The 16754-nt window shown below is 46.0% G+C and overlaps 1 protein-coding gene across 2 annotated transcripts in view; it reads right to left on the bottom strand.

Annotated features, from left to right (window-relative positions):
- gnav1 (guanine nucleotide binding protein (G protein) alpha v1) overlaps nucleotides 1-12643 on the bottom strand; it is a 122880-nt gene extending 110237 nt beyond the window's left edge. Inside the window, exons 1-2 of one of the 2 annotated variants that reach the window (XM_063030562.1) lie at nucleotides 12283-12643; nucleotides 4627-4718 (exon numbers count right to left, since the gene is read on the bottom strand). In XM_063030562.1, the coding sequence (XP_062886632.1) occupies nucleotides 4627-4718; nucleotides 12283-12412 (222 nt within the window). In that variant the 5' untranslated portion in view covers nucleotides 12413-12643. The remainder of the gene's footprint in view (nucleotides 1-4626; nucleotides 4719-12282) is intronic. The other variant, XM_063030561.1, reaches the window with a different exon arrangement.
- Nucleotides 12644-16754: the final 4111 nt, after the last annotated feature.

Below are 16754 nucleotides of genomic sequence, written 5' to 3'. Positions count from 1 at the left end.
TCTGACTTGTCGGTCCACGGCCTCCTCTTGTGCCAGGATGAGGCCTTCCTCAGGGTGGAGGAGCAACACCTCACACTCCACCTGGGTAGCCTCCAGCCTGACGGGTATGAAGATTGCGTCCTCCTTCCGGTAAACAAATCTTCTCCTTCCCTTCCTTTACTCCCCACTCTGACCTTTCACTTCTTCTTACCTGCCTATTACTTCCCCTGGCTCCTCTCTCCTCTCCTCCACCCCTTCACCTTTCCCACCCACTTGGCATCCAGCTAGCCTCTTTTCCCCTCCCCCCCCCCAACATTTTATTCTGGCATCTCCCCCCTTCCTTCTCAGTCCTGAAGAAGGGTCTTTGCCCGAAACGTTGACTATCTACCCATTTCCATAGATGCTGCCTGACCTGCTGAGTTCCTCCAGCATTTCGTGTGTGTTGCAGACTTTCTCGTGCTTAAAAGCTTCCCATCTACCCCTTGGATATGCAAGGCTCGATTCCTGAACAAAATTAAAAGCCGGATTCCACAGAACACCACCTGGCATGCCAGACTGACGAAGAGCTTTTCATTTCTACTAAGGATCCCTCAATACCTCAATTTCCCGCTGAAACAGTACGAATGCAAAGCCTGCAGCATAATCACACTTCCCATTTTCTCCCCCAAATGAAGCCATTCCGATGCATCATGGTTAAGGATTATAAACACAAGAGGTTCTGCAGATACTGGAAATCCAGAGTGACTGACACACACACACACACACGATACTGGAGGAACTCAGCAGGTCAGGCAGCATCTACGGAGGGGAATAAACAGTCAACGTTTTGGGCCGATATCAAGACTCTTTTTTTTATATAAAGAAGAGAAAAATCTGCAGATGCTGGAAATCTGAGCAACACACACACACACACACAAAATGGCAGAAGAACTCAGCAGGCCAGGCAGCATCTATGAAAAAAAAAGTACCGTCAACGTTTTGGGCCAAAACCCTTCAGCAGGACACAGATGCTGCCTGGCCTGCTGAGTTCCTCCGGCATTTTGTGTGTGTTACCCTGTGTTTTATATTTTATTTCACTTATTTTAACATTGTGCATAAACTGTACAGTCAATACGTAGAGTGAAATGAGTCATTTACATCAAATCTAATCAGCAAGAGTTGAGCTGGGCAAGTGTCACCATGCTTCTGGCAAACACGACATTCCCACCACTCACAAACCCTAACCGTACACGACATTCCCACCACTCACAAACCCTATCCGTACACGACATTCCCACCACTCACAAACCCTATCCGTACACGACATTCCCACCACTCACAAACCCTATCCGTACACGGCGTTCCCACCACTCACAAATCCTAACCGCACACGACATTCCCACCACTCACAAACCCTATCCGTACACGACGTTCCCACCACTCACAAATCCTAACCGCACACGACATTCCCACCACTCACAAACCCTATCCGTACACGACGTTCCCACCACTCACAAACCCTATCCGTACACGACATTCCCACCACTCACAAACCCTAACCGTACACTGTTGGAACGTGGGAGGAAACCCACGCGGACACACGTGCAAATTACTCTACGACTCGAATGATGTGGCCACTCGCCTCCGCTCTTGTTATAGCAAAGTTATCAAGTTCTGCAGAATGTCACTGGGTTTTGCCTGCCAAGCAAGCAGAAGAAATTGGTTCCCCTTCTCCTTCGTGACCCGGCTGGTGGCGTAGTGGCATCAGTGCCGGACTTCGGGACGAAAGGTCCCGAGTTTGAATCCAGCCAGCTCCCCTGCACGCTTTCCATCCGTGCTGGGTTACGGTCTTTGGAAACTCACCCGGCAGAAGACAATGGCAAACCACTGCTGTAACTTGCCTTGTACGCGGTTCCCCACTACCTCAGAGAGGCGTGGAGAGAAATCGTCCGCTCACCGGAGAAACTCCGGATGTGATGTACCTTTCCTTTCCTTCAGCTTTACTTCATTTATCAGTAATTCATGAAAGTCACAGATACAAGATTGTGGGCTGAAAGGCCTGTACTGTGCTGTACTCTTCTCTGTTCGATAGACAACACTCAAATGTCTTCATGTCTCTCTGATAAAACTTCAGTTCCGAATTCAGGTCTTATTTTTATCATTTGCACGATTTTCTTTCTCTGCGCACTGGGTGTTTGATGGTCTTTTTTAAAAAAAAAACAGGTTCTCTAGGATTTCTTTGTTCTGTGGCTGCCTGTAAGGAGACAAATCTCAAGGTTGTATACTGTATACATACTTTGAACCTTGAAATGAGGGGCGTTCACGTTTGAAAGGCTCGACATGGCAATGGGATTTGAGTTCTGACGGATAAATCACTGATGCGATTGCCTCCCAGCTTCAGGGTTCGGTAGATGAGCCACACCGTCCGCCGTGGAAAGACTAATCACCCCCACCCAAACGCCACTGTACGGCTCACAGACGCATTTCATAATTTGCAGTGTAAACAACTTACATAAGAGGAGGGCGTTTTCTTGGAACCGTGCAATACTTTTTAATCAAAATAATCTTTATGCACAATAAAAATATTTACAAGAATAAACAGTGTGCAATGCCTTTTCATTCTTTACATTCACAATGAATGCTTTCAGGACTGTTTGATTACATTCCTACAAATCAACAGCACAGCCAGCACTCACGTGGTCCTCCGGAAGATACACTTCTAGGGTAATTGAGGGGCTATCTCACCCAACTTGGTCCCTCCCTGTCCAGTAGCAGAGGAATCCTACTCTGTGGCTCTCCCCCTCGCGATGGCTGCACCTAGCTCCAGTGCGTCCCTGAGCAGCCTGGAACGTGCCAGTCAGCAGCGTTCCTCTGCGCGACGGACATCTCCGCGTGCTAGCAGACCAGCGGGCGTCCCTGGGAACTGCCCGTAGATCAGAGGGTCCTCTGTGACGCAGCTACCCGGGATGAACTGCGATGCAGGCCCTCTCATCTTCCTCCACAAACCCACAGTCTGCAAAGAGATGAGCTGCTGCCTTCCCACCCCCCCCCCCCCAAAGCAGTCATCCCCGCGGGGGAGTTCCACGCATGCGGGAAGGATGTGCCTGAGAGGGACACTCTCACCGCCAGCCAGGCAAGGTCTCTGTGACCTGGCTTCCTTCTCAGCCTACGGGAATGCAGCCAAAGAAAACACAGATATTGCTAGTACCCAACCAGCACAACGCACTTTTTTCCAAAAGGGTGGAAAGAATGTCCACTAAAATACCTGGCTGACAGTGAACAGTTGCTGTGCAGTTATCTGCACCCACTTTTAACTCTTACACAGTTAACAGCAAGAATTAGCACCAAACCTGCCATACACATTACCAGAAATAATGAAGGAATGACTACATTAATAGACCATTGGACACTGGAACAAAATGGGGCCATTCGGCCCATCAAGTCTGCTCTGGCGTTCAATCAGGACTGATTTTCCCCCCAACCCCATTCTCTGCCTTCTCCTCATAATCTTTGACGTCCTTACTAATCAAGAAGTTATCAATCCCTGTTGTAAATATACCCAGTGTCTTGACCTCCACAGCTGTCTGTAGCAATGAATTCCACAGATTCACCACCCTCTGGCTAAAGAAATTCCTCCTCATCTCTGTTCCAAAGGGTTGTCCCAAGTATGCTGAGGCAGTGCCCTCCGATCCCAGACTCTCCCCACTAGGGAAGAAGCGGTTAGCGAGACGCCATTACAGCCTGGGGCAACGAAGTTCAGAGTTCAATCCCAGCATCCTCGGGGGAGTCCCTGTACATCCTCCCCGTGAGAAGCGCCGGTTTCCTCCGGGTGCTCTGGTTTCCTCCCACAGTCCAAAGGCACACTGGGTGGGTTAATTGGTCATTGTGAATAGGTTAGGGTTAAATCGAGGTTGTCGGGGGGGGGGGTGACTCGGAGTGCCTATTCCGCGCTGTATCCGTAAGTAAATAAATTAACTATAGGAAACGTTATGTCCGTTCTACCGCGGCCTTGTTTCAATGAGATCCCACCTCATCCCCAAGTACAGGCCCAGAGAATCAAAACACTCTTCATCCGTTAACCCCTTCATGCCTGGAGTCATTCTCGTGAACCCTCTCTGGACCCTTTCCAAAGCCAGCCCATCTCTCCTTAAATATGGGATCCAAGACTGCTCACAACACTCTGAGTGCGGTCTGACCAACGCCTTACAAGCTCTTCAGCTTACAAGAATTAAAAGATCATTCTCATGCGCGTTATCTATTTCTTTTTATTTACTGTATTGAGATACGGCGCAGAATAGGCCCTTCCAACAGCGCTGATTTAATCTGAGCCCAGTCACAGGACGATTCACAACGACCAATTAACCTACCAACCCGTACGCCTTTGGACTGTGGGAGGAAACCAGAGCACCTGGAGGAAACCCACGCGGTCACGGGGAGAACATACGAACTCCTTTCAGGCAGTGGCGGGAATCGAACCTGAATCACCTGTACTGTATGACATTGTGCTAACCACTACACTACCATGCCGCCCCAATCGAGCAGGTATAACAGCCTGCCCAGGTGACTCTTTTACATCCGGGAACTGAATAAAATATATTTGCAAGTTTACCCCATCAATCTTATAATGCAAAATGCCCACTCGTATATGACTTTATCTTTTTGTCATACCTTGAAACTGCTAAGTTCTTGCTCGGTAAATCCATGACTGTGAATGATCTTCATCTGCTTCACCAGTGTGCTCTTCCCGCTTTCCGCCGCCCCTGCAACACAAGGACACAGACATTAAACCGGAGGATGGGTAGCTCTGCCTTTCCCCGAGTTTGTTCAGCCTCTGGAAAGCCAATGTACCCCAACCCTGTCCTGCGACAGAAGAGCGCTTAACTTTGTCACACGCACATGGCAACACAGAAACGTACAGTGAAATGCATCATTTTGCACCAACCACCAATGCAGTCCGAGGATTTGTAACCCGCAAATCTCGCCAACGTAGCATCCCACGGTTTATTAACCCCGACCGTGGTCTTTGCAATGTGGGAGGAAAACAGAGCACCCGGTCACGTACAAACTCCTTACCGATTACTGGTGGGAAATGACCCCTCATCGGTAATGGCCGGTGCTGTTAAGCTACGTGTTAACTGCTCCGTTGTCACCCATCCAAACAGGAAGGAAGCTCCCAAAATCTCCGCACGTACAAGTTTTACTTTTAGACCACAAGACATTGGAGGAGCAGGCCATTTGGCCCATCGAGTCTGCTCCACCATCTTATTGTGGCTGAACCATTTCCCTCTCAACCCCATTCTTCCCCGTATCCTTACCCACCCTGACTTATCAGAAATCTATCAACCTCCGCTTTAAATACACCCAATGTCCTGGCCTCCACAGCCGTCTGTGGCAACGCATTTCACAGATTCACCACCCTCTGGCTAAAGAAATTCCTCCTCATCTCCGTTCTAAATTGACACCCCTCTATTTGAGGTTGTGCCCTCTGGTCCTAGACTCCCCCACTACAAGAAACATTCTTTCCCCATCCACTCTATCTGGGCCTCTCAATATTCAAGAGGTTTCAATGAGATTCCCCCCGTCATTCTTCTAAATTCCAGTGAGTGCAGGCCCAGAGCCATCAAACGCTCCTCATATGATAAGATTTTCAATCCTGGAATCATTTTCGTCAATCTCCTCTGAGCCCGCTCCAGTTTCAGCACCTCCTTTCTTAGATAAGGGGCCCAAAACTGCTCACAATACTCCAAGTGAGGCCTCGCCAGGGCCTTTTAAAGCCTCAGGATTTCATCCTTGTGTTGAAGTGGTCGGTGAGACGCTGGCACCATTTACAACTGCCGCAACCCGGGTTCAATCCGACCTCCACTGCTGAGCTGATCCAATCCGTTTCGCTCTGTGACCACGTGGGTGGCCCCCAGGTACCACATCCCAAGGACACGGAGCTTGGCAAGTTAACAGTCCACTGTAAACTGCACTGAGTGTGTGCTGGATAGAATCTGATGGGGGTTCTGACCGGAACGTAGGGAGAATGCAAAAGGACTCGCGTATTGCATTCTTGATGGGGTTGTTTCTCCAGTCCAATGGAAGATTCGTCACAGTACTCAAAATGTGAATTACACAGACACTATAGAAGAATACAGGCCCTTCGGCCCACAATTTTATGATGACCTTTTAACCTACTCCAAGATCAATCTAACCCTTCCTTCCTACACAGCCTCACACAAAACACTGGGGGAAGTCAGTAGACCAGGCAGCAGGTCTGAACGAAGTCCTGCTGAAGGGTCTCAGCCTGGAACGTCAACTGTACTTTCTTTTTCCCCCATAGATACTGCCTGGCCTACATCAGTTCATATTGGCCTTTCTCAGTTCTATATATATTTTTTTTAATTTGTGTTCTCGCCCATTCCTCTTTGTTGCTGTGTTGCTGATTGGTGGGTGAGAAGAGTTTATTCATTCCTCCAAATACTTTCAATTCATGCCCTCTCGTATTTGCCATTTCATTCCTGGGAGAAGGTCTCTAGCCGTCCACTTGATCTAAGCCTCCCATCACCTTGCACACCTCCATCAAGCCACCTCTCATCCTCTGCTCCAAAGAGAAAAGCTTTAGCTCACTCACCCTACCTTGATAATACATGCTCTCTAATCCAGGCAGCAACCTGCACCCTCTCTAAAGCTTCCACATCTTCCCTACAACCAGACAATCAGAACTGAACACAATACTCTAAGTGTATGTTGGACTACAGGGTTTTGCAGAGCAGCAACATTACCTTGCGGATCTTGAACTCAATGCCCTGACTAATAAAGACCAACACACCATACATCTCCTTAACTATAAACCACATTAGCTTAAAAACCACATTAGTCATTCTCCCAGGTCACCTCCCTCCCCTCCCAATCTACCCTTGGGAATTCATCCCAATGATGTTATCCCACAACTGGGTAAAGGTACAGAGCTGCTGTTTCATCCTTAAGATTGACACGACACAGTAGTGCAGCTGTTGCTGGCGCTGTAAGATCAGGGTTCAATTCCCACCGCTGTACGCAAAGAGTTTGTACGTTCTCCCTGTGACCACGTGGGTTTCCTGCGAGTGCTCCACTTTCCCCCCACAGTCCAAAGACGTACAGGTTAGTGTTAGTAAGTTGTGTGCAGGATACGGTGACACCAAAATGTGTGGTGACATTTGCGTTTTCTCAGATTGCGTTGGTTGTAGACGTAACTGATGCATTTCACACAAAATTTTGTTGTCCCAACGGACACATGACATACAAAACTAATCTTTACGCGTCCAAAATTAGACCCTGCAAGGAGGGGATGGTCAGCAGTAAATCTAGTGATGAATTTGGGAGGAATCCTCTTAGCAGAATGTGGTTGGCAAGTGGAACTTACATTAGACACAAAACCAAGATGGATGAAAGGGAAAACAATAGGAATTCTGCAGATGCTGGAAATTCAAGCAACACACATCAAAGTTGCTGGTGAACCCAGCAGGCCAGGCAGCATCTCTAGGAAGAGGTGCAGTCGACGTTTCAGGCCGAGACCCTTCGTCAGGACTAACTGAGGGAAGAGTTAGTAAGAGGTTTGAAAGTGGGAGGGGGAGGGGGAGATCCGAAATGATAGGAGAAGACAGGAGGGGGAGGGATGAAGCCAAGAGCTGGACAGGTGATTGGCAAAGGGGATATGAGACGATCACGGGACAGGAGGCCCAGGGAGAAGGAAAAGGGGGAGGGGGGGAAAACCCAGAGGATGGACAAGGGGTATAGCCAGAGGGACAGCGGGAGAAAAAGGAGAGAGAGAGAAAGAGAAAGAATGTGTGTATATAAATAAATAACGGATGGGGTATGAGGGGAGGTGGGGCATTAGCGGAAGTTAGAGAAGTCGATGTTCATGCCATCAGGTTGGAGGCTACCCAGACGGAATACAAGGTGTTGTTCCTCCAACCTGAGTGTGGCTTCATCTTTACAGTAGAGGAGACCGTGGATAGACATGTCAGAATGGGAATGGGATGTGGAATTAAAATGTGTGGCCACTGGGAGATTCTGCTTTCTCTGGCGGACAGAGCGCAGATGTTCAGCAAAGCGGTCTCCCAGTCTGCGTCGGGTCTCGCCAATATATAGAAGGCCACATTGGGAGCACCGGATGCAGTATATCACCCCAGCTGACTCACAGGTGAACTGTCGCCTCACCTGGAAGGACTGTCTGGGGCCCTGAATGGTGGTGAGGGAGGAAGCGTAAGGGCATGTGTAGCACTTGTTCCGCCAGGAGGGAGATCAGTGGGGAGGGATGGGGGGGACGAATGGACAAGGGAGTCGCGTAGGGAGCGATCCCTGCAGAAAGCGGGGTGGGGAGGGGGAGAAAGATGTGCTTAGTGGTGGGATCCCATTGTCAGATAAAATGGAAGGAGAAGGGAACAGACGGTGATGTTGATAGGCTGAGCTAAAGCGGGACATAAAGAGACTTGCAAATGGATTACAACCACCAGCCAGTGGTCAGAATGTGTTTTTGTTTGGAAGGAGTTGTTCATTCATCATGTGCTATGTCACATGCTGACAGTGACCGTGTCCGGTCACGGCAAATTACAGTGCGGTACGGTGGCGTAGTGGTCAACACGACGCTTTACAGCACCAGTGACCCAGATTCAATTCCCGCAACTGCCTGCAAGGAGTTTGTGCGTTCTCCCCGTGTGGGTTTCCTCCCACAGTCCAAAGACATACTGGTTGGTAGGTTAATTGGTCAGTGTAAATTGTCCTGTGATTAGGCTCGGGTTAAATTGGGCGTTGCTGGGCAGTGTGGCTCAAAGGGCTGGAAGGGCCTATTCCACGTTGTATCTCAATAAATAAAATATAGTTTATGAAAAACTCCAACCAATGTGCAAATGACGCCACCAAAGCTCCCTCTGACGGGCAACCGAGGATAAAACACAAACTCTGAGAGGTGAAGGTCAAGGGGCAGGTTCATGGAGAGAGCTGGAGCAACCTTGGAGGGGTTTAACATAAACTGTACAGGGAATCCAGATAGAGCAGCTACTCAAACAGACCAACACCGCTGAGAGACTAGGCCTGGGGTAATCCTGGTTGAAACACTGTTTAGAGACTAGGCCTGGGGTAATCCTGGTTGAAACACCGTTTAGAGACTAGGCCTGGGGTAATCCTGGTTGAAACACTGTTTCGGGATTAGGCCTGGGGTAATCCTGGCTGAAACACCATTTAGAGACTGGGGGTGTGGGGTAATCCTGGTTGAAACACTGTTTAGAGACTGGGAGTGTGAGGTAATCCTGGTTGAAACACTGTTTAGAGACTGGGAGTGTGAGGTAATCCTGGTTGAAACACTGTTTAGAGACTGGGGGTGTGGGGTAATCCTGGTTGGTGCGTCTTCTATGGAATCCAATAATAATGTTTTTATTTATTGAGATACAGTATGGAATAGGCCCTTCAAGCCACACTGCCCAGCAAACCCCCCTCCCCCCCAATTTAACCATAGCCTAATCACGGGACAATTTACAATGACCAATTATTCTACCAACCAGTCTGTCTTTGGACTCTGGGAGGAAACTGGAGCACCTGGAGGAAACCCTCACGGTGAGGGGGAGAACGTACAAACTCCTTACAGGCAGCGGTGGGAATTGAACCCGGGTTCCCGGGTTGTGCTAACTACTATGCCACCCTGCCGATGAAGTCAAGGAAATGTGTTCAATCCTTTATTAAGAAACTGGCAAAACTATAATAATTACTCAATGACAATAAAAGAGGACTACTTGTCCTCATAATCTAATCTAAAAAAAACGAACAATCTTGAAGCGGTAAAACTAAAGGAACCCCCAAAACTAATGAAGTTAAACACAGACAAAATTAAACAGACATCACCCTGTTCTACTCCCTAATTCTAAACTAACCAGAATGACTCTAAACAGCATGAACACGTAATTAAATCTCTTCACTTCTACCACGCCCCTACCCACGTGCCTAACTACTAATAACAAACATAATGAAGGCGGAACACAGAACACAATGCGATTAAAAACAGGCGCATGCCTCCTACACCACAGTACCGCACACAAAATGCTGGAGGAACTCAGCAGCTCAGGCAGCATCTATGGAAATGAACAATCAGTTGACTTTTTGGGCAGAGTCCCTTTATCAGCCAAGCTGATTAAATATAGTTGCACGTGAAACAGCCACTTAGCCCTCTTGTCTCTGATCTCATCCAGAATCCATTGCTCCGAGTAAATTGAGATTGTTTAGCAGGCAATTAATGGATTAACATGAACACAAGAAAGTCTGCAGATGCTGGAAATCCAAAGCAACACACGCAAAAATTCCGGAGGAACTCAGCAAGTCAAACAGCACCTACGGAAATGAATAAGCAGTTAATGCCTGTGTGTTACTAATGGCTTAACACTTGAACCATTTCATTTTCTTCTTCTCCTCCTAAAAGTTTGTATTTTTTGGCATTTTTAATGCATTGAATTAAATACTGAATGACGAACTTTAAAGACAAATTTTGAGAGGAAGTGAAGTTTGAGTTGAGCGGCAAGACAGTGCCCCTCACAAGTTTCTCATTTAGTCCTATACCGTGTCAGTCATGCTTTTCACCATCACTGGTATTTACTGAATGTTTATCTGAGATACACACAATAGTCTCCCTTATTGCCTCATTTGATTATTCTAGTCAATGAGACAGAAAACTCAGACGAAGCTAGTTGACTCAAATTAATAAGTAACAAGAGATTCTGCAGATGACCGAAATCCAGAGCAACATACAAAGTGCGGGAGGAACTCAGCAGGTCAGGCACAAGCGGGACTTCCCGGGGGCCAAACATTTCAATTCCGATATGTTGGTCAATGGCCTCCTTTGGTGCCAAGATGAGGCCACCCCGATCTTTTACCACTTCTCACCTGCCCATTACTTCCCTGGGGTGCCCCTCCTCCTTCCCTTTCTCCCATGGTCCACTCTCCTCTCCTATCAGATTCCTTCTTCTCCAGCCCTTGACCTTTCCCACCCATCACCTTCCCCTCCCGACACCTTTCTATTCTGGCATCCTTTACAGCCCCGGAAAAGGGTCTCAGCCCGAAATATCAACTTTCTATTCACTTCCACAGATGCTGCCTGACCTGCTGAGTTCCTGCAGCATTTTGCGCGTTACTTCGGAATTCCAGTGTCGGCAGTTTACCAGAAAGCCAGCATCCGTGGCGAGGGTCAGGCCGAGACGCTTCATCAAGTCCTTCCCCCTCACCTGGTCTCACTCATCACCCGCCAGCTTACCCCCCCCTTCCCCACCTTCTTATTCTGACTTCCACCCCCACCTCTCCAGTCCCGATGAAGGGTCCGGGCACGAAACGTGAACTATTTATTCCCCTCCATAGATGGTGCCTGACCGAGTTCCCCCAACATTTTGTGTGTTGACCCAAATTTATGTTTAGCGACTTGAAGAAACAGAGTCTTTATAATTGAAAAAGTTTTTAAACAACTTTCTAATCATAAACGATACGCACTGAAACTCAAACATTGGCTAACAATACAAAAGTTCACCATCGCCCTTATCACAATGGCAAGATCACCGCTAAATGACGAATGTTTCCACTGTCAATATTTTCCAATTCATTCACTCGACGGGAGGTCCTTTCCCCTGTTTAAATAATTGGGGTTGTGCATGAAAGGACATACACGTCACCATATGACAACCCTGCGATTCATTTTCTTGCGGGCTTTTACAGGAAACACGATAGAATCAATTAAAGACCACGCCCAACAAGACGGAACAGCCATCGTGCAAAAAAAATCACCTGCAAACTAAATAAATAAATAAGTAAGCGATATGGAGAACATGAGACGAAGAGTCTTTTAAGTTGTGGGAGAAATGCAGTGAAGTTCAAGAGCCCGACGGTTGAGGGGTAATAACTCTCCTTGAACCTGACGGAGCGGGTCAGGTCCCGAGGCTCCTGTACCACCTCCCCGGTGGCAGCAGCGAGATACGAGCACAACCTGGAGGTGGAGAGGGGTGGAGAGGTGGATAGATGCCCCCCTTTTTTTTCCCTGGGACAGCGCTCCGTGTAGGTGTGCTCAGTGGTGGAGAGGGCTTTGCTTCACGTACGCAAAAACGCATGCAATAATTTCAGAAAGAATGCAAAGCGGGAAGGAGCGAGCTTTCGGTGGAAAAAAAAATTCATTGGTAACCTCGCCTCAGCCACTCCAATGTAAACCAAATAGTGACGAGAGTCAAACCATAACTATGTATATTGAACTAAAAATAGCAGGGTAAAAGTAATCTATAGCACTGCTGGCAAGCAGGGTTCGCCCTACAGATTGGAACCAACAATCTTTTTACTGACCTAGCAGCAAAATTTTCACCACGTTCAACTCCTGTTTGGCATATTCATACAGAGCGCGGTCAATCTTGTCGCTGCGGAGCCGCGCCTGCCGCTCCTCGGCGCTGCTCTCCGAACCCAGGCACAGTCCCATTGCCGCCGACCATTTCTTCCCCAAGTGGAAGGCAGCGAGCTGAGGTGGAAATGCGAAGGAACGGGAAGCCGGCGAGAGGCGAATCTCTCCTGTGCCCCTGCACCCCACCCTCCCCGACTTCAGGAGCAGTCCCTCACTTCCCCGGTCTCGCACGTGTCCTCATGTCGCGCATCAAAACTTTGTTCGTTTCTCCGCCCGCGCCTCCCGAAAGTTTAAACCGCTGGCGCCGTAGTTACACTAGGAAACATCCCTGGGTCACATTCAGAGGAAATGACGTCTGCCTGTGGAGGGTTCTCATTTTGGGAATGCTGAGGACTAGTTTGCAAAATAATGCTTCTCAGTTTAAAAAATTTGCCTGTCCTCTAGCTGGATACAAATCTACCTGATGCTGCGTCATTAAAACAGAAAACTCACTGCAGGACAGGCAGCCTCTGTGGAAAGGGAAACGGAGATAACTGTTCAGGCCAGTTCAGAGGAACAGTCTCGGACCTTAAACACCGTCTGTTCGTATTTCTGTAGATGTAGCCTGGCTTGCTGAGTGTTTCCAGCATTTTCAGTTATTTTCTAAATTTCAGTTTTCGAGCTTTTGCGATTTTATTTTGCTTTTTATTTACTGCTGTAGCACCAACGTCGTACAACCGATCTTGTAGTACTTTGGAAGCAAGCAGTCCAAAATAATTTACAGCCAGGTATAATCATTGTGGTAGGAAAAGCAGCTGCCAATTTTCACGAAGCACACACCCAAACACTATTGTGAGAATGTCTCAATAACTCTCAGTAAGGTACAAGGCAATTGCTCACTTTCAAAACAGTGGGATCTTACAGCAAATGAAAAAGTATCAGTAAAAATGGCCGCAAGCGTCAATTCAATTTAAACTGCAGGAGGATGTCAAAATGCACCAGTAATTCCCTGCTGGACCCCATGCATAGTAGCTGGGATCGAAGATGGTGTATGAAGATACTGTTGCTGAACTTTTCAAGAAATCCCGTTATTTCAGCAGAAACACTTGTGGAAATAGTAAGAAATGTGAGATAGAGTACTGTGCCAATGTCTTAGGCAGCCTAGATTAAAAAAAATATATTGATAGTATGGCCCAACATCATCGAGGATGCCTGGGATTAGTTGGAGAGAGAGAAACAAGTGAGACAGCTAAAGTTTGCAGAAGAACTGTAGCAAATTGTCCAAGATGCTTGGAACAATCCACCAGCTGACTTTGTTATTAGAACTGTAGGACATTGTACCTAAGAGGATTGATGTAGTTTTAAAGATCACACCAAATATTGATTTGATTTAGTTTTTTACTGTTTACTGCTCTTTATAATATTTTTTTCATACTTAGAAACATCTCATTTCATTACTTTTGAAAGCATCTTCACTTGACAGAATTTTTTACGTGTGTAAGACTTTTGCTCTGTACTGTATATCTTATGTACAGTGATTTTAAACAAAACTAAATGGTCAGATTGATGCAAGCTGCTCTTTGCAAGTGCATTTTCCTAAGCAGGCGGATCCATAAGCAAATGATCTTCAACACAGCATAAGATCCGCACCAAATATTTACACTAGTTAGGTAGAAGGGACCAGAGCCTCAGGACTTGCACCACCAGGTTCAAGAACAGTTACTACCTCTCAACCACCAGGCTCCCAAATTAAAAGGGGTAACTACACTCACTTGCCCCGTCATTGAGATGTTTCTCACAACCACCGGTCTCACTTTAAGGACTTATTGCTATTTACCCTTATTTTCATTTGCAGTTTGTTGTCTTCTGCACTCTAGTTGATCTTTCATTGATCCTGTTGTAGTTACTATTCTACAGATTTGATGAGAATGCCCACAGGAAAGCGAATCTTGGGGTTGTATGTGGTGACATATTTGTACTTTAATAATAAAATTTACTCAGAATTTATTTTGAAGTATGTTCTTCCTGCACAAGAAAAACTCATTTAGGTCTACTGTCTTTCAACCTGTTTCAGATGCATTTATGTTACCTGTAGAACTGACATTCAAGACTTCATAAACAAAAAGGCAAGAATCAGTAGATATGTACTATTCATTTCAACTTATCATTCCCATTTTCTGAGATTACGGAGGGCAGAACAGTGTTTTAAATCCACTAGTATCCTATAGCCCAATATATATATACACACAGCTACAGTAAAGTTATATTTTAGACACAATGATATTTGACAGTGGAGAAACAAGGTATCACGGAATATTACCAGTTGTCTATCCAGTTTTCTTCTTCCTTTATTCATTCTCCCCCATGTACTTCTGTTATGTTTTGTGACTCAAAAAACACCAAAAAAAAAACCCTAATTGGATTGAAAACAAGAGAGCTGGAAGTGCAAGTCTAACTTCACTTTCACTTCAAGTGAGGCACACGTGGGACATATGCAACTCCTGTGTTTTTACATATAACCTGCAATTAATTATTTAAATGAACAAGAATGCTCAAATATATTTACAATATTACTGAAATATTAAATGCACAACAGTTTCTATCCGCCCATCAACATCTCCCCTATTACCTACCTGCCTCTATCCCACCATTCACTATATACTGCTGTTCACTGGCAATCTTTCCCTCTCCTGTGTCAGTCCTGATGCGGGCTTTGACCCAAAACGGCGATGGTATCTTTTGCTTCCACAGATGCTGCAGACTTGCTGAGTTCTTCCAGCATTGTGCTTCTTTTTGCAGATTCCTGTAAAATCCGAATTTGGTGTAATATGGTATGGTGTAATATCATAAAAATTAGTCTAAGTTACAGTAAGAAATATAAAAAAAAAGTCCTGCAAAAAGTGAGACAGTATTTATGATCCGTTCAGAAATCTGTTGGTGGAGAGAAAGCTGTTATTAAACACTGAGTGCATGTCTTAAGGCTTCTTTCTCTCCTCCTTGATGGCAGGAATGAGATGTGGGCACGCCCTGAATGATAAGGGTCCTTATTGAAGGATGCTGCCGCCATGTGCAGTTTCTTGGCTGAATCTTGATTTGTATTTATAACAGACTGAAAATAGATATATAAAAAAAACTTTTAAATAGATACACAAGTTGCATGCAGCCCAAGTAACTGAAAGGGAGCTGGAAGAACAGCCCATCATAGTAAGAAGATTGAGTATTACTATTATAGTCAAAGTTAAATTAAATTTATTATCAAAGTATGTGTATGTTACCATATACTTAACTTGAAATTCAATTTTTTGCAGGCATTTACAGGAAAATAAAGAAATACAATAGAATTTTGAGTTCAAGCCCCAGCCGAGGCAACGTGTGTTGTGTCCTTGAGCAAGGCACTTAATCACTCATTGCTCTGCGACGACACTGGTGCCAAGCTGTATGGGTCCTAATGCCCTTCCCTTGGACAACATTGGTGTCGTGGAGAGGGGAGACTTGCAGCATAGGCAACTGCTGGTCTTCCATACAACCTTGCCCAGGCTTGCGCCCTGGAGAATGAAGACTTTCCAGGTGCAGTTCCATGGTCTCGCAAGACTAACGGATGCCTTTACTTTACAATAGAATTTAAGAAAATTATACATTAAAAAGTCTGATAAAAAACCAATGAGCAAAATAAGACGAATTGTGCAAGTAAAAAACAAATAATACTGAGAATATGTGTTGTAGAGTCCTTGAAAGTGAGTATATGGGTTGTGGAATCAGTTCAGGGTTATGGTGAGTGAAATTATACATGCCGGTGAAGACCCCAGACATACAAAGAATTTATGGAATAAGCCACGAATTTGAGGAGTCACAGATTTCTATTTGATCATCACACAGCTCTTCCATAGCACAGACTGGTTATCAGGGTTTATTCTTGCCCAATACAATATTAATGAATCCAATTACAGCAGTTATGCTGTAATTGTATGTAAAAACATGCTTCAACGTTGTCACCTAATTGCAGTGCTGAAGGGATTTTGCATTCTTGGGAGTTTCTGGTGAGGTGTTGAAATATCGTCCCATGAAGTATGAAGAGCAGGTAAATTCTTCAGTATCCTGACCAATCCCTTCACTCAGAAGCAGAAAAATAGTTCAGTCGTTATTTGATCCCACATCCAAAGATCCTCCAAAGTTGCTATGATTGTTAAGAAAGTTGGCTTTCATTAGTCGGGGGTTTGAGTCAAGAGCCATGAGGTAATGTTGCAGCTCTATAACTCTATAAAACTTTGGTTAGACCACTCTTGGGATATTGTGCTTAGTGCTGGTTGCCTCAATATAGGAAGAATGTCGAAGCTTTGGAGAGGGCGTAGGGGAGATTTACCAGGATGCCGCCTGGACTGGAGGTCATGTCTTATGAGAGAATAGGTTGAGCCAACTGGGGCTTTTTTCTTTGGAGCAAAGG

The sequence above is a fragment of the Mobula hypostoma genome, chromosome 22, assembly GCF_963921235.1.
Source record: "Mobula hypostoma chromosome 22, sMobHyp1.1, whole genome shotgun sequence".
NCBI classification, from domain to species: Eukaryota; Metazoa; Chordata; class Chondrichthyes; order Myliobatiformes; family Myliobatidae; genus Mobula; species Mobula hypostoma.
Note: the sequence above shows the minus strand (reverse complement) of the source record. Positions and strands in the feature narration are given on the sequence as shown.